General features: G+C 53.2%; 3 protein-coding genes and 1 pseudogene across 3 annotated transcripts; 2 read left to right on the forward strand and 2 right to left on the reverse strand.

Moving 5' to 3' along the window:
• Positions 1–687: 687 nt before the first annotated feature.
• SAPIO_CDS5991 lies at positions 688–3,024 on the forward strand (annotated as a pseudogene; the record flags this gene model as incomplete).
• Positions 3,025–4,006: 982 nt separating this feature from the next.
• Positions 4,007–6,581, forward strand: SAPIO_CDS5992 (uncharacterized protein; the record flags this gene model as incomplete). Its single annotated transcript, XM_016788200.1, has 4 exons — positions 4,007–4,900; positions 4,969–5,037; positions 5,472–5,564; positions 5,661–6,581. 4 exons carry the CDS (start codon positions 4,007–4,009, stop codon positions 6,579–6,581), a joined length of 1,977 nt encoding a protein of 658 aa, XP_016642516.1.
• Positions 6,582–6,786: 205 nt separating this feature from the next.
• SAPIO_CDS5993 (uncharacterized protein) lies at positions 6,787–8,605 on the reverse strand (the record flags this gene model as incomplete). The annotated part of the gene is made up of 3 exons (XM_016788201.1): positions 6,787–6,963; positions 7,075–8,226; positions 8,306–8,605. The coding sequence occupies 3 exons, from the start codon at positions 8,603–8,605 to the stop codon at positions 6,787–6,789; spliced, it is 1,629 nt and encodes a 542-aa protein (XP_016642517.1).
• A 5,925-nt stretch (positions 8,606–14,530) lies between these two features.
• Positions 14,531–16,386, reverse strand: SAPIO_CDS5994 (NADPH oxidase; the record flags this gene model as incomplete). Its single annotated transcript, XM_016788202.1, has 3 exons — positions 14,531–14,607; positions 14,670–16,156; positions 16,274–16,386. The coding sequence occupies 3 exons, from the start codon at positions 16,384–16,386 to the stop codon at positions 14,531–14,533; spliced, it is 1,677 nt and encodes a 558-aa protein (XP_016642518.1).
• Positions 16,387–17,753: the final 1,367 nt, after the last annotated feature.

The raw sequence follows: 17,753 nt of genomic DNA on the forward strand, positions 1-17,753 counted from the left end.
GTGTGGGTGGAGCAGGACCTGATGAGCGACAGGACGGATGTAAGTTAATGGGAGTGCACTCGCGGGGCCACCTCTGGTTATCGCGGTGAAGTTGTTCAAGTGAATCAACGTCTAAGAGGAGACGACTCATTTGCGGGGTGCCTTCTCATGCCTTCCTTAACTTATACAGAGCATCGGGTCTGGAGTGCTCCTTCCGCGCTAGTCGGCGTCGTGACTGGAACTGGAGCTCCATGGAATCGAAGGAAGTCACGACCTGCTGAATCAACCTCGACTTTTCAATCCTTGATTTCGTTGTTGCATCGATTCATCTCTATTCACGCTCTCCAGCTCCATCCCCTCCTCTTACTCCATGACCCCATGAAGCAGCTCCCTCGACTATAAAACCCCCTTTCCTTTACCTCTCTTCTCCGAACATATCCCCAATACACAACCCGGTGTCGCCCTTCGCCTTGATACAGGATAAACCCTCCCGGCCGAATATCAAGCAGTCGCTTGCTTACTTTATTCATTCCTCTCCTCGTTGTCCCTATCCCTTTATAATATTTCTCGACCTATCCTTGGCCGAAAACCAAGGCGTTTCTTGAAACCAAACTAACTCGAGCGCAGCGATCAGAAGAAGCAGCACGCGCCTCTCCTTATAAAGACCCGAACTCATTACCTGCTGGTGGTAGCCACCTCTGCATCATCATGGGGTTCGCTACCCTCATTACCTTCTTCCTGGCGTTCCGCCTCTTCAGTCTTCCTGTCCTCGCCATCCCCACGCCTCAGGTTGACACGTCTCCCGCCGCCGGCACCTACTGGCTCGCTGAAATCGAGCGCAAGGGTGCTCCTGCTTTTGGGGCCGCCGGCTATCAAGTCTTCCGCAACGTCAAGGAATTCGGTGCTGCTGGCGACGGCGTTCAAGATGACACCGACTTCATCAACGCCGCCATTACTGCAGGCAACCGATGCGGCCAGGGCTGCGACTCAAGCACCGTGACACCCGCCATCGTTTACTTCCCTCCCGGCACGTACCGTGTTACGCGACCCATCATTCCGTACTACTACACTCAGCTCATTGGAGATGCCGTTAGCCGACCCATCCTGAAGGCCGATGCTGCGTTCGTCGGCATTGCCGTCATCGATGCTAACCCTTACGACAACAATGGCAACAACTGGTTCACCAACCAGAATAACTTCTTCCGTCAGGTCCGCAACTTCGTCATCGATGTCACCGCGCAGCCCCTCTCGAGCGGAACCGGTATCCACTGGCAAGTTGCCCAGGCCACGTCGCTTCAGAACATCGAGTTCAACATGCGTCAGGACACATCTGCCGCCAATGCACAGCAGGGCATCTTCATGGAGAACGGATCTGGTGGCTTCTTGACCGACCTTGTCTTCAATGGTGGAAAATTCGGTGCCTTTATCGGCAACCAGCAGTTCACCACTCGCAACCTCAAGTTCAACAACTGCAACACAGCCATCTTCATGAACTGGAACTGGGCTTGGTCTTTCCATGGCATCGAGATCAACAATTGCGGCATTGGTATTGACATGGCTAATGGAGGTGCGAGCCAGACTGTCGGTTCCGTTTTGGTTCTGGACAGCAAGTTTAGCAACACTCCCATCGGTATCAGCACCGCCTACACTCCCCAGTCACCCCAGACTAACGGTACTCTTATCCTCGAGAATGTGGACATGACCCAGAACGTCCCCGTCGCTGTCAGCAACGTCGGAACCGGTGCCACCCTTCTCGCTGGCAACGCCAATATCGCATCGTGGATACAAGGTCGTGTCTATAATGGCGCTGATGGTGGTAACGCCGTCCAGGGTGCCCAGACCGCTATCAACAAACCCGCGGCTCTCCTTGATGCCTCTGGGAAGGTCGTCACCCGTAGCAAGCCTCAGTACGAGGATGTTCCCGCCTCCCAATTCATCAGCGTCAAGAAGAACGGTGCTGTCGGCGACGGTGTTACCGATGACAGTGACGCTATCCAGACCATCTTTAACAACGCCCAGCCCGGCCAGATTGTCTACTTCGATCATGGGGCTTACATCATTACCAAGACGATCAAAGTTCCCAAGAACATCAAGATCACTGGCGAGATCTGGCCCCTCATCATGGCTGGCGGTGACTCCTTCTTCAAGGATCAAAACAACCCACAGCCCGTCTTCCAAGTTGGTGAGCCCGGTGATGTCGGCGAAGTCGAGATCACGGAGCTCATGTTCGAAACCAAGGGCCCCCAACCTGGTGCGATCCTTATGCAGTGGAATGTCAAAGGTACTACTCCCGGGGCTGCTGGTCTTTGGGACGTGCACTTCCGCGTTGGCGGGTCGGCCGGTACCGAACTCCAGTCGGATAAGTGCTCCAAGACCCCCGAGGTTACGACTCCGCCTAACCCCGAGTGCTTCGGCGCCTTTATGCTTTTCCACGTCACCAAGGAGGGTTCTGGCTACTTTGAGAATACTTGGTGGTGGGTTTCTGATCACGAGCTTGATCGCTCGGACCACACCCAGATCAACATCTATAACGGCCGCGGCGTCCTCATCGAGTCCGACAAGGGTAACTGGCTTTGGGGAACCGCTTCCGAGCACAATGTCCTCTACAACTACCAACTCACCAATGCAAAGAACGTGTACATGTCTCTCATCCAGACCGAGACGGCTTACTTCCAGGGCAACCCCGATGCCAAGGTGCCCTTCACCGTTAACCCGACCTTCGGCGACCCTGACTTCGAGGCTTTCTGCGCCAACCAGAATGGCCCCTGTGCGCGAACTTGGGGTGTTCGCATCGTCGACTCCTCCGACGTCTTCTTCTACGGCGCTGGTCTTTACAGCTTCTTCGAGAACTATACGCAAGAGTGTGTTAGCGCTAACAATTGCCAGAGCCATATGCTGTCCATCGAGAACAGCCAGGCTCACTTCTTCGCTCTTAGCACCAAGGCTTCGGTCAATATGGTGACGCTGAACGGACAGAGTGCCGCTCTCGATAGCGACAATAGGAATAATTTCTGCGCTACTATCGCAGGATTCCATTCGTCATAAATGGGGAGTTGGCGAGGGTGTGGAGGATATACATCAAGGGTGTACATACGAGACTTTGAAGCTGCCGAGGAAGAGGTAGCGGCTGTGCATACGAAGTACGAGAGCGAAGTTGGGTGAATTTGAGGCACCGGGATCGACTGCCAGAAAAGCGGGACGGCACTCCTTTTCTTCTGTATTTGTTAATTGTTGCATTCTTTCCATATCATTTTTTTTTCTTTGTTTGATTCCCCTTCTTTGAGCATCGAAGCGACTTGTCGTTTCAGTGATGTGTTCACTTCTTTGAGAGGGCCTTGGTTACTGAGGATGGCAGGAAGTCCTCGATGCATATGAGCGGCGTTGCGGATGAGGGAACAAACAAGGCCCCGGTTCTATCAAGAGGACATTGGTTTACTTCAATAAAAAATAGGAAGTAAGAATACAAGGCACTTCCAGCTGAATACCATAAATGGCTTTATGATGGGTATGTTATTTCTCCTGTTGCAGATTTGCTAGCCAGTTGTGATCATCACAGATGAATGGGGATGATGGGAGGTGGCAGCGATAGCATGCTCAGTAGGGGGTTCTATCCTGTAGTATGTACTACTTCGTACAGATGTGGTGTTGGTGTACTTCACAGCTGATGTAGTTTAAATGCCTGTTCTTTTCATCTTAGGGCCGGCTAGTTATCGGAGAAACCATGCCAAAAGAAGAAGTCCGAAATCTAACAACGTCATCGGCAGCCCATGAGCTTCCACCAGACTCTGGCATGTACGCATACAGAGTACATGCTTGAGCTTGAACAGCATTCCGCCATTTGCCTCCTTTCGGTGTGTGGCGGCGAATGGGTCCTCTCGTCCCTTGATTCTTCCTGACCCTTTGATCTTACATTTTAGACTCTTCCGTTCTATAAATTTACTCGAGAGAGACCTACCTCGACACCCTCGAAGCGACGCAAACTTCTCTTCGACCACATCTTTTTCCCCCCCGAAAAGCATCACCCGGAATGGACACACCATCATCAAACCGCTGCCGGGCCTCCCGCACCAGCTGCGTCCAACCCTCCTCAACCCCCCAATCCCGCGACTCCGAACTCGCGACACCGCGAAATCCACCATCCCTCCCAAGCCCGACAGAACGACTCCTCGTAGCCGTATTCCCCACCATCCTCATCTTCGGCGCCATCTTCTCCCTCGTATCGCCGCACACGCGCAACGCCGAATTCGACTACGTCACACAATCGCACTCGCAGACTTCCCCGCCAAGCTACTTCGCGCACAAGGGCAACGTATTCAACCGATACTTCGTCAAGCAAGGATGGGCGTGGACGACCGGCGCCTTTTTGCTCTTCGCGCTGACGCATCCTTCGTTGAGGGCCGGTTCCAAGAGGGCGCAGGCGTTGGCGCGGTTTGCGCTCGTCACACTTTGGTGGATCTTGGTTACGCAGTGGTGTTTCGGGCCGGCGCTTATTGATAGGGGGTTCAGGCTTACCGGTGGTGCGTGTCAGGCGCTGGAGGAGTTGGTGGAGGGGGATAGGGAGGCGGCTAAGTTGGAGTTTTTCACGGCCGTGACATGTAAGGCTGCCGGGGGACGTTGGGCTGGTGGTCATGATATCTCGGGACATGTGTTTCTGCTGGCGTTGGGGAGTGGGTTCTTGATGCAGGAGCTTGGGTGGGCTGTTGCGCGGTGGGCTGGGAGAGGGAGGGAGGAGAGGGCAGTGGTGATGGATGATGGGGCGGTTAAGGGGGCTGGGGTTGAGAGTGCGGCGGCGTTCGGTGAGGGGAGGGAGAGGGGAGGGGACAAGATTGGTTTTGGGGGAAAGGTTATTTTGGCGGTTGTTGGGTTGGATCTGTGGATGTTGTTGATGACGGCGATTTACTTCCATACGTGGTTCGAAAAGGTAGGATTCCCCCAATATTCCGTCTGGACTTGAGAGTGTAGTGTGGATCTTTTACTAACTTGGAGTAGTTTACTGGACTAGCCGCCGCGATTTTGGGATTGTATGGCGTCTACATCGTCCCCAGGCTTGTCCCAGCTGTACGTCGAGTCGTTGGTCTTCCGGGCATATAGAAGGAATTCAGCGGCCTTGTTTTACTTTCAGCAGCATCATGGCTCTTATTGTATGAGCCCAACTGTTAATAGTCCTTCATGTCGGATGGATGTACCACCTATAGATTTACATAGACATATGCGATCCTGAGGTTCCTAGACTAGATGTCCAGAGGAGATCCATGATGGCGGTCTCCACTGGACTGATCTCTTCTGTGCCTGTCCAGTGCACGGACCACGCTCGCCGTTTCCGCAGATGACCTCATCGAGGGGCAGATTGTAGATCGCATTAAACCTCCCCGAATTGAATTTCGACTAGCTGCCGTCTTCCCCCTTCGCGCCAGTCCCGACATATAGCTTCCCGTCACTCCTTAGCCTTGGCAAACATGGCTTCCATAAAAGCTCCCGGGAACCTCCCGCAGCTCGTCAAGTCGGCCTTCTCAAAAGCCCGCGCCAATGGCGACCTGCTCTACTTCCAGACCTATGTGACGGTCTTAGCCCCGGCCTCCATCCCAGTATGTTGCCGACTTTCACACCCTGAAGCAGCAAAGCCCAATCTCCAATGCCAGTCCCAAGCTTCAACATTTCTCTTCTAACTCCTTGGCCCATAGTTCCAGCTCCGCTTCTCCCCCGCGCTGGCGAGCAAACCCACCGCTCCCCTCCCCGTCCCAAACGCCCCCAAAAAAGTCTTCGACCCCTTCGACAACCCCGCCAAAGAACTCCTCGTCGCCGAAATCCAACCATCGCACAACCTCGTCCTCAACAAATTCGCCATCGTCCCCGAGCACTTCATCCTCGCGACCAAAGACTTCCGCGAACAGACGCATCTCCTCGAAGAGAGCGATCTAGCCGCCACGTACGCGTGCATCTCGGCCTACCATGAGTCCGTGCCCGCTGGCGAGCTGGGCAGCGAGGTGGGCGAGGGAGAGTTATTCGCGTTTTTCAACTCGGGGGAGTTTTCGGGTGCGAGCCAGCCGCATAGACATATTCAGCTCCTTCCCGTTTCGAGGATGCGGGAGGGGCTTGAGGGGGAGGAGTGGGATGTCCTTGCGAAGAGGTTAGTCGGCGAGGTGAAGGACTTGCCGTTTACGGTTTTCGCGGCGCATATAGAGCCCGGTATCGAAGGGTGGGAACTGAGAGAGAAGTATCTTGGTTTGTACAGGCGGGCGTGCGTGGCTGTCGCCGAGTGGCTAGGAAGGGAGGAGATTGCCCACGGGGCGGAGACGCAGACGAGTGGGGAGGCGAGGATTAGATATAACTTGGCCATGACGCGGCATGCGCTCATTGTGTGTCCGCGGTTGGCTGAGGGAGGCCCCGTGTGGGAGGGGGGCGAGGTCGTGGGGAAGGTGTCTTTGAATGGGACGGTGTTGGCGGGGACGGCGCTGGTGAAGAATTTGGCGGAATGGGATTCTTTGAGGCATGATCCGGACGGGTTGTTGCAAGTCTTGAAGGTTATTGGCGTGCCGAAGAGGTACGAGGAGAAGGTAATCGAAGAGACGAGAGCGGATGGGGTGCTGAAGAGTTCTATCTAGAGAAAAGAGCAGGAAGGATTCATGACTGGAGTTTGAAAAGACATAGAGCAACGGAAGGCATGCATGAAAGACAGCGTTTGAACTAGATACATTAACGACGGTGACTCGTCAGAGAAACACATATAACACACATAACACGCCTAACACACTCCTCCCTTCTCCTCCCGCAACATAGATGGCATTTTTTTTCGTACTTTCCTCAATCTTAGGCCCGGGTAGACAAGGTAATCTCATCCCACTTCTTCCGGCAAGTAGCATTCCCAAAGTGATACGACCCTCCATGGTTGACGATATACTCAGCCACCAGCTTCCATGGGATTTTAACCTTGGAAATGTCCTTTCCCTGGCTGAATCCTCTTACTGCCTTTCGGAGGAGCTTAATCTGTCAAAACCGAACACGAATGTTAGCAACTTTAATCTGTTTTGTTTTCTTCTTTTTTTTATATAAAGAGAATAAAGAGAAGAAAAATAAAGATAAAGAATTATGACTTACATCAGCTTCGGTCCACTCCGGCTTTCGCACCCGTGCCTCCTTGCTCTTCGTCAACGTCCTAAAGCGACCACGCAACGTCGACTCAGCTTCCGTAAAGCCTCCCTTGAGTCGAATCTGCCGGTAGGTCATGCCTTCGAGCTTGGATCGCACGAGAAACTCATCCCTGGCTGAACGCAGCGGGCTGGACGGACGAGGGAGGCCGCTAGCAACGTTCGCGCCCTTCTTGGACGAGGTACCACGAAGGGGTCTGCTAGAGGTGGAAGGGGAGAATTGGGCAGCTCTGCTGAGGAGTTTTCTGGGACAGCTTTCCCCCTTTTCTACCTTGACCTTGTCGTCTTTGATGGGAGTCTCGCTGGTAGAGGGATTATGCTTCTTCTTACTTCCTTCGGCCAAAATGCCATTCGAAGGCAACTGAGGTACGTCAGGGAGATCCATCATGCTTGTCGCGGGCGAAATGGCAACCGGCCGCGGTCTCGCCGGTGAGCTGGGCAGGACCCTGCGCAACTTCTCGGAACGGACTGGCTCCTCATGCTTGAATAAGAAATTGCTTGGAAGCCCGACCTCCTGGTGCGGCTGGACAGCGAAGGAAGAACTTTCAACCTTGGGCGACAGTAGCGGCGACGGGATGCGTCTGAGCGCTTTTGGGGAGATTGTGCCTACGTGCCCCTGGCCCTCTCCCCATCTTGCCTGGCGGAAGGGCGAGGTTTGGGTATACACGTCTTGCTCCCTCTTCATTGCTGCTTCCTCCTCGGCGGTAAGAGCGCGGATGGGTTCGCCGCGGAAAGGAAAGTCAGGCACGGGTACGTCGGGGAGCAAGTGGTTTGGGCCAGGCGAGAAGACTGCGTTCGCTCCGGAGTTGAGTGGAGGCAGAGGGCAATCTAAGCCATCTATGCCTAGGCCAAAGTACATAGGGTCCTGGAGAGGGGAGCAGAGAGGCGTGTTATGGAAGGGATGGTAAGCCTGTGCCCCGGGGAAGGTTTGAAGAGGAGGCGGGTGAGGGAGAGATGTGTCCATAGGCCAGAATGTGTTGAGGAGAATGGAGGAGTGATTCTCTTGGTGAGGTGGAGGGATAAATCCCGGAGTAAGAGCTGTGTTATTGGAAAAGTAGTCGGGAGCATCAGCCCTCGAAATGGGGGAGTTTAGATCTCGAGACTAAACCGATAGATATCAGCCGTCGTCCTGCTAACTCTATAGAAAGATACTTGGCGTAGAATAGAAAGAAACTACTCACCTCCACGGTAGTCTTTCCAGTGTTAGCCATCGGATGGTCTTCCAACAACATGCCGTATGACGGCTCCCGCGCAAATAATCCCGAGCCGCCCAAGTGATCGCTCCCCCTTATGCCTGCAGGGCGATGGTGGTTATCAAAGAACCACTGGGCAAGTTGGGCGTAGGGTAGATTGGGAGTAGGGGGAGGAGCCGGCACAGGAGTGGGAGAAACCGGAGTGTCAGGAAGTGTCTCCGGGTCCTTTTGGAAGTAAATAATGCCGGTTCCGGGAAGGGCGAGGTTTGGGTCAGGGTGAATAAACATCTCGGGAGAGGATTCGAGAGGAAGGAGAGAATACTCGATCTTCTGGTCTCCGCCTTTATATATATACCCAAGAGGAAAACTGCGTGTTCTTTTCCTGCTGAGGGGTCTACTTCTCTCTCGTCGCGATCTATTCTCCTTTTCTTCTCCCCCCTTCGTCGGGTCTCTATGCTTCAGATATTGGTATGAAATGAATCTTGGGGTCGGATAAGCACCTCGACCGCCTTTTACCAACTCAGCACGCTTCCGTGTCTAGCAAGGCTCCCCCCAAAGCCCCTTCTTGATAGCCAGCAAGGGGATTTTCCCTCTTCTCCTCGCCGGTGTCGAGAAGTCTAAGAGGGGAGCAGTGATGTCTTCACCGCTTCTTTGTCGAGATGTTTCTAAAACCTCTGAAGCGGAGAAGCTTCTATCGTGGGTTCTGCGCTGGTCTGGAACACACAGCTGTAAGAGACCGTGCCGGCAGGAGAATAAAAGGAGAGTCTAAGGTGGGGAGCGCCCGATAGGTCAGCATGGGAACCGGTTCACTGCTGTGGCTCGTGGCAAGTATGGGGAATGGGGAGGGGAAGGTTGGGGATGAAGAGGAGAACTTGGATAGCCCCGGTGAGGGAGAACGGCGGTCTGAACGGGTTGGGCACTAGGGAGATGCAAGGACGTGTAAGATCCCGAAGTGCGATCTTGCGGTTCTTGCCTCCCATCCTCCTTCGCGGGCGGGGATGATGGGTATTAGGGTATTATGGAGGAGAGAAGATACCTGGTTGTCAAAGAAGAGATTCTTAGGACGAGGCTGGGCTTCGATGGAAGAGAGATGCCGCGTCACGAAGTATGTACGAGGTGGTATACTAGTGATTAATGGGCGATGATACTGGCGATGAGTAGAGTGGAAAGGAAAAGGAACTAAAGTAATAAGTGCTATGACCGAGTTGGATATAGATATAACGAAATCAACAAATGAACTGAGATTGAGGAGGTCCAAGTAAATATTAAGATGGCTTCAAGTGAAAGTGATGAAACAGAGAGAACTCTGAAGTAGGTCTCTGAGTCTCTGCCACCAGTATTGTAAGCTTCCTCAAGCTTCCCAGCCCAAAGGCTTGACGGGCTTCGAGCCTTTTTGTAAGTCCTTCCTCTTGATCATGGCTTCACACTTCACACTTCACACCTCACAGACCCTCCCTGCTGAACAGACCATGCACTCAAAAGCAGTTGGTGATTAAGAAGGGAAAGTAACTCATTTCCAGAGCCGCACCGTAGCATCAAGCACCAAGCCTCTTCTTTGAGGCCGGGGGGACTCTTCCTATCTTGGGTAAGAATTCCTACTCCGGTGACGGGAGGGGATATTACGGCGTTGCTTTGCTTACCGCAAGCCCTTACGCCCCAAGTTTGCTTCCCGAGGACATGGTCAGCCATTTAAGCAAGGGGGGGAGATGTAACCGAAGGCTTCTGGTGACTTCTTGGCTACTTTTGGGTCGTGGTGTGTCGAAAGCGTGCCGAAGGTGTGTCGAAGATGCGACTATGTGATTCGAGGCTGATGGGAGAATAGACGCCGTGGAGTTTGTGGCGGCCTAGACCTTGACGATCTTTCATCTTTCTAAGAAGCGAAGCAGCTCATTTATGAAACCACACGAATCTAGTCGCGATTGTTCATTCACAGCTCCTCGCCAGCGTCTCTCCGTAAACGATGTTTACAACTTCTCCCGCGGTCCTTCTCACACCAGCAGGGCCATTCACGGAAAGGCCATTCTTTAATCTCACGCAGACCATACACGGTCCGAGACTCCCGCATACAACTCTCATGTCCGGGAAACATGTCCCTTTCTGGATAGTTTGTTTGTCAGTCATCAATCCCTCAAAGCGCAGCGTCGTTGATGGCTGATGGCTGGGTCCGGACTCACCTGTAAGCTTGGTCCAGGCAGAAACAAGCGCCGGGAAGATGCAGGAGCCGTCATTGCCGGCGAGAACCAAACATCCATTGCTCCAAGCAAGCCTGAATCCTGCGTGTTCGTAGCAAACTAGGCTGTGGTGGAACTGTACTTTTTGGAATAGCAAGACCAAGTACGCCGTCTTTGCCGTAAGAAAGCGAAGCCGGGAGAGGCCCTCGAATCCGAAGTTGTATGTTTGGATGTCGGTTTGGCCTGAAAAAGCACCAGTCAAAATTTAGCTATGGTTCCTGAGAATTGATCTTCACTTCTGTACAACAGACGAAGCGCAAGGCATGTTTGCTTCACTCGCACACACATCAGCCAACTTTGACAGCTCGGCTGCGCTGCAAACAAACCAGAAGCAGCCAGTCGCATCTATGGTAACACCGATCCTGTACTTGGCCCATATTCCCACGTCCGCGGTCCAGCCACAAAGCAATCTTCAAGCCTCATACTACCCTCCGCGACCTCACACCCCCTGCCACGTCCCCGTAGATCCTACCACACTCTTTTCGAAATGTGTGAAATGTGTGTTTTGCATCCGCGCACACTGCGACTTGTTGGAGAAAAACCGGTGCGGTACAGAATATCGAGCTCGACCACGTCTGGCCGGTTACACCACGTCTTGGGAGGTCTCTTGGGAGGTGTCTTGGGAGGTGGGGGGACACACCCGCCAATACACCAGATTCGGCAGTTCTATTGACCAGAATTTGCAATACGATCCTGTGTGGAGAGTTTGTGTAGGATTTAGGGATGGCGACGAAAATAGCCGTTTGAAGACCGGGCTCACCAGGTGAAGAAGACAGCCCGGATAGGGACCAAACCAGACCAGACCAGACCAGACCAGACCAGACCAACCGAACTATTGGATGCCACCGAAAGGGCAGCTCACGGAACCGCCGTTTGAACTTGCATAGTTCCATTTTCGCGGTTATCCGTGAACGATATTGGTTCGTTGAGCGCCCGTTCGAGCCCTGCAAGATTCTGTTGCTTTCCACGCAAGCTGCTGCGAGCCGATCAGGCAGCGACTTTCTTTGACAAAATGGGCGGTCTGCAGTTTGATGCCACCTTCTCAGCTGCAGTTGGAGGGGACGCTGGCACTCTTGCAAGAGGAGACCGTTGGGTTGGCTTCGTGAAGAGGTGGTTTTGCCCCATGCAGTGCTGATGTTTCCCTTCGCAGTTGTGTTGGCCTTCTCCTCCATGAACGGTTGGTTTGGTCCCCATGAAGGCTTTGATTTCACCCGGTGAAGAATTGGGCGTGCCTCCGTGAAGGAGCGCCCATCCAGTCTCTTCGTACTTGCGTGCGGGACTACCAGGAAGCTGATCGACGTACAGATTCTAGTCCCAGCCCGAGCGAAGGAGCGGCAGGGCCTTTCCTGGCGTTAACAACCCCTCGAGGTGTGAGACTAGGGTCCGGTTTGGAACTTCTTCTGATTATGATTAGGATGTCCCTGTGTTGGCCGTCTCGCCCACATTCCATTGGAATTCCTACCTAGACTTATCAGTCTTCTTGACACTCTCCAGATGAGGCGCGATGCTTTGCAGTATAGAGTCGACCCGAGAGGATTCGCTCCTGTATCTTTCATCGGCTTCGGGTGTAGCACTCCCGATACAATAGAAAGATGGCAGCCTTCCATGTAGATGCCATAGTCGTAAGAATACATACACCTTTTATTCATTTATTTATTTCCATATAATTTAGAAATCCGCAGCGGCCTTGACCGATGGGGCCTGAACTAGAACGACTTCTTGAGGAGCCACCCATCTCAACATGGCTCATCTGTACGTTGTCGGGTGCCCTAACTCTATCCTCCCATAGATCTACCTCTTGCGGAAGAACGACTCCAAGAGCGACGCTTTTCACTCCAGCTCTTCCACATCATTAATAGGGTTGGATAAGCCCTAAACTGCACGGCAACCCGCGCCGCAGCTACAGTAACACAGCAACCGTAGGGAAAACAACAGCCACTGCCAATCTTGATGCAAACCGACATCTGGTGTGTGCCTCGCCCACCACCCGGTTTCTCCTTGTCCCGCCGACGGTTAACGGCTCCATGAGTCGGGAAGCACGTAGCCAACAACAACCCGTCAGGATTCCCCCCCCCCACGGCCTTCTGAATAAGAACCAAACGTGGCGTTCGTATTGCCGTCGCTTGTTAGGCCGCTGTGCAATAGTGCTGCTTCGTCTGACACTCGCAATTTGGAAGCAAACCCCTCTGGAGACACACCGGAGAAGAGCGCGCATCATGTCGTGCACCATCTCGAAGTCGTTGTACCCTAGAAGCTTCGCCAATGAATAGCAATCCAAAGGTACAACGCCCTATGAAGTCCTCGAATCTTTGGCTTTTGAGGCCCCCCTCGGTCATTGACTCATTATGTAGGACACCTGGCGGTTAGAGGTCGAGTAGATTGTGTTGCTGATGAGGCAAGGGCAGGCCTGCCACTTCACGACACACACACCCTCTGCAGACCGGGTGGACCGTCCTCGAATGGAGCCACCGATTCGAGTCTCTCCACCCGTTGGCTGTTTATTCCAAGCTTCTTTACAACAATCACGCAGGCCCAGAGAGCAGAGTACAAGCCGCTCTGATGTACTTCGAGACCTGTGACACTTTCTTCATTGAGATCAAACGCGGACAGCGAGGAGGATCGCACTCCCAGGTCAGCGTTAGCAACGTAGTACATACTCAAGCCAATCTTGTCGAAAGATGTGACCGAATCTGCTCGTCCATGAGTCGCCGAGTAAAGCTCGAACTCGCTCTGGTTCGGCGCCATGGCAAATAAACTGCCACTTCTGTGAGACCCTCGTGGCACCTTGCATCAATGATGTGTGCGCTACCTGTTCTATTTCGAGAACCGAATCATTCGAGTCTGGGAATTCGGACTATGATGATTCAATAGTCAATTCCCTGGTCCTCCGTGTAAGTTCATTCATTCTCCTTCGGTGGCTTCCGCCCGGACTTAGAATCCAATGAAGCGAGAGAGCAGTGTACCTCCCATAATTTCTTGAAGATGACTTCCTTAGGAACAGTTGTTCCCTTGAACAAAATAGCACTCCTAAATGTACCCATGATAGTGGCGTATTCTGTTCCTTACACCGAGGTTCCCAATTTGATATGTTCCTGGTCAGATGAGAACAGACGAAACTTCAGGAACTCCACTCACGAAGTATGCGATTTACAAAAGAAATAAAAAGATGTCTGCTTCTCTAGTGATCATGAATTGGGCCAATCTAGTCCGCGAGGGCCAGAATCTGACAAGAGACAGCGCCTATGCAAAACGAAGCCAATGGCAAACCCGCCTCCCACCCCCTCCAAACACTATGGTCCGGGAATGACACTCAATGGGTCTGTCAATAAGATAATGATATTTCTTTCAAAGTGGTATCACAAGGCGGGAAAAGCCTGTGTCTGTTTGGGGGGGGAGGGGGGCTGTTGTCGCTACACCCAAAAAGGGGGGGGGTTGACACGCATCGTGAACTCCTCTCCGAACTCTGCGCCGAGGTTCTAAGCTTCGGTCCGATTTAATTCCGAGAATCTTCTCTCCTAGGCTCATTGATTGATCTAAGATTGAGACGTCAGTCACCAAGCCAAGAGTGACAATTCAAGGCGAGTCCGCATCGCGATGTTAAGTCCAGGAACCCTTAGCTCTCTCATCAACATCCCATCATCAACGCTGCCTTTCATGCATCATGAATATATAATGTCTGTTCCCTACCTAAAGGAAAGCCTAATCCCATCGGAAAAGCCGGGAAAAAATACCGCTAAATACAGTAGAGAATATACACAAGAAAACCTCAAAAGAGTAAAAACGCCGCCCACTCCCTAGAAACAAGCTACCCGTGGATATCTCAGATCAAATGTAATGTGAGCTCCATAATGTCAAGCAACGTCCTCTCGACAATCGTCTTATTACAAGCCGAATCTGCTTCGCATAGTCTATATCACTCAAAAGAGGTAGGCCGTAAGAAAATAAATCGAGCCTAAATCCGGAATCGAAGAGCAAAATTCGTTTAAAAGTGCTCCTTCCAGAACCTAAACTTGACATCGGGAGTGTTGACCTCCTTGCAAGCCTGATGTATACTTCGAGCTGTTGAAGACAGAGTTATTAGCATCATTCCAATACGTATAGGTTCGCGATTGACAACTTACCAGCAACCGAAGGTCCGCAAAAGTAAACACCAACAGTCGTCTGCGCACTCCCATCCAACCCACCAAGATACGTCCTCTCCACAATCCCCTCCCTCATCGCCTCAAAGATCCTCTTAAAGTTCGGCCTACCAAAATTCGTCCTCGACTTCAGCTCCGTCAACGGATCCGTATCCGCACCCACCGAATTCAACACAATGTTCTGCGCCGTGTTGATATCCAGCTTCTGCGTCAAGTACGTGTGGATCCTCAAGAACTCGTCGGGCGATCCGCCGGGGAGACGCGCGTCCTCGCTGCTCTGCCTCTCGAGCGAGGACAGCAGTGCGTGGAACCACTCGAAGGACGTCGTGTCCTTGCAGACCCAGATGAACTCGACGCGGCGGAGGCGGGTGGGAGGGTTGGGTCCATTGCGGAGGTGCCAGATGTTCTTGAGGATCGAGGCCCAGGGCGTGACGCCGATTCCGGTGCCGATGAGGACCGCGATTTCGTTCTCGAAGACGTCTTCGGCGGGCGCTCCGTAGGGGCCGTCGATGCGGAGCGCGGGCATTTCCTCGCCGTTTTGCAGGGCGACTTCGTACATGGCGTTGGGATCAATGTCGTCTTCGTAGAGCTTCGCCTGCGCAGCACCGGCACCGACAGCGTCTCCGAGCATGCGGGTAAAGTCACCGACCTGGCGAACATGGACGGACACGTAAGGGTCGTAGGGGCACGAGGTGATGGTGAAAGGGTGCCACTGGTAGCGCGAAATGGAGGGCACCTGAAGGAAGAGCCACTGGCCGGCCTTGTAGCGGAAGGAGGGCTTCTCGAACTGGATCTCGACGACGTCGTAAGGGTGGCGCACAACACGGGTGATCTTGGTATCGCGGGCGGCGCGGACCTCGCGGTAGATGCGCTCGATCAAGTAGAAGCCGCCGGCGAAGAGCTCCCATCGCCAACCCAAGTAGCCGAGGCAGTGGTCCCAAAACTCCTTACCCGCGAAGGGCGACACAGGAAGTGCAGTGTCCCGCACGAAACAGCCCGTCGCGTGGGTGTAGAGACCCAGCATGAAGGGGATGAAGAGGTGGTGGGTATACCAGAATGTCTCGAAAGACTGTTGGCGGATCTTGGCGTGGGCGGTGGTATACATGAAGAGCATGCACAGGAGCATGACGTGGCCGGTGACACCGCCGGCGTCCATGTAATGGATCTGTACAGCGAGCGCCGGGCGGAGCTGGGTCCGTTCGACATTGTAGAAGTTGACGTAGTGACCGGCGGTGTGGACGACGGTAAAGAACAGCATGGAATAGGCGACCTGGCGATGGAACCAGATGTTCTCGTCGAGGGGCAGCCACCGGATCTTAGGTCGGATCCATCGCATAATCGTTCGGCAGACGGGGAGAAGGATCAGGGTGCCATCGATAGTGAGGACGAGACCGGCGCCGCGAGAAATCCAAACCGAATGTTGCAGGAGGTTGAGAGGAGCGAGGCGCGGATCGGCGGCTTGCTTCCACCTAGATAAATGGCCTCCGTGTAAGTTGACAAATGCGCAACAAGAGATAACCCAACAATTGAACAATGGGTAGAACCCGACAGTAGGAATTAGTCGGTATCGGTCTTAGGAAACTCACCATCCAAAGGCAAAGAAGGCCCAGTGCATACCCCAAAAGAGGATGTGGAATGCAAGCTTCGAAACAGTGAACTGCTTCTTGAGCAACTGCATATAGGTGAGGTCGCCAGCCATCTTGACTGAACGAGCTCTCGGTTGCCCGAGGCGGAAATCCGCGGCGATAGATATTAAGCAAGAAAATCGGTCAGAAATCGAGATGCGGTCGTTGAATCAATTCCGATTTTGTTCGAGAGTGGAGCGCGAAAGGCGGGCGAAGGAAGTAAGTGGCGGGTTAATTGAATCGGGGGCGGGTATAATCAACTCGGTCGGCCAGCAAACTCGCGATGATGATCCACCGTTCTCAGCCCAGATCCCCTCCGATTAAGACAACAGTAACGAATAATAAAGGAAATTTGCAGAAAATGGTAAGGGAGACCCGCTGCGATGCAAGGAGAGAGAAAGGGAGAGATTTGTGGAAGAAAGAAAGAGAGACAAAATCCGACCTGCAGACTTCCAAGAAAAGGCACGACTTGAACCTGCAAGATTAAAAGAGGAAAAAAGCGGCGGGAATGGCCTTTTCCAATAATGTGCAAGGTGACGAGAATAGAAGCAATCCTCAGCAACCGAAGCGACCAGGCCCAAAAAGAAAAGAAATCGCTGGGCGGGACAAGCGGATTCGCTGTTGAGAGAGCAGGAAGGGAGACTCTGTGATGTGATAGGGGGAGGTCGGGCGCTTAAACGTTGACGCAGAAGCATCCAACCACCGCCGGACTGGATGAGCCAAGCCTCTCCCGTAGCACTTCGGAGTTGTTAGCGTCGGGTGGCTTCCTTTGAAGGGGACAGGGGACATGGGGACATGGGGACAGGGGGGTGGGTGACCCGGTGGGGAAGAGCTAGCCGTACGACGGACGAATGGTGAATTCGGGATGCAAGACGAGACGCAAGGCCAATGGACCGGATTCTTGAGAATCCTTGACCGCACTCGAGGCCGTGATGGCGTGGTTCAATAGTGCGAGGATGCACGATGATTTGAGCGATTGAGCGCAACTCAGTCTATTTCGAACCCCCCTCGAGGTCGATCCGGCGATCCAGCCACGAGAACGGTGAAGAGATAAAATACGAAGTACAATACGACAAATAGAAAGAACGGTCTAGATTCCAGGAACCGAGCAACACCCTTTGACCGCAGTCGGGAAGAACAAGCGAAGCCAAGACACCCAAACCTAGCAGCCTGGGAAGAGCGAGGGTTTCTGCGGGGCAATGCAGCAACGCAGCAAGTGCGCATTGTCTCGTCTAGCATTTCCGGGCCAGGGATGTGCTTCAGATTGCCGGGGTGGTGAGGCCTGGATCGACCCACAAAGACCAGACTCGACTGATGGGGCCTTGTCTTTTTTGTCCTGGCCGTCTTAACTTTGTCGCAGGTTTCGGGACGGCGGGACCGGGGGTTTCTTTTGAAAAAAGAAGATGCAATTATTGGCATCTTTCGCTTCGTATTGATTCCT

The sequence above is a fragment of the Scedosporium apiospermum genome (assembly GCF_000732125.1).
Source record: "Scedosporium apiospermum strain IHEM 14462 chromosome Unknown SEQ_SAPIO_0099, whole genome shotgun sequence".
Classification (NCBI taxonomy): Eukaryota; Fungi; Ascomycota; class Sordariomycetes; order Microascales; family Microascaceae; genus Scedosporium; species Scedosporium apiospermum.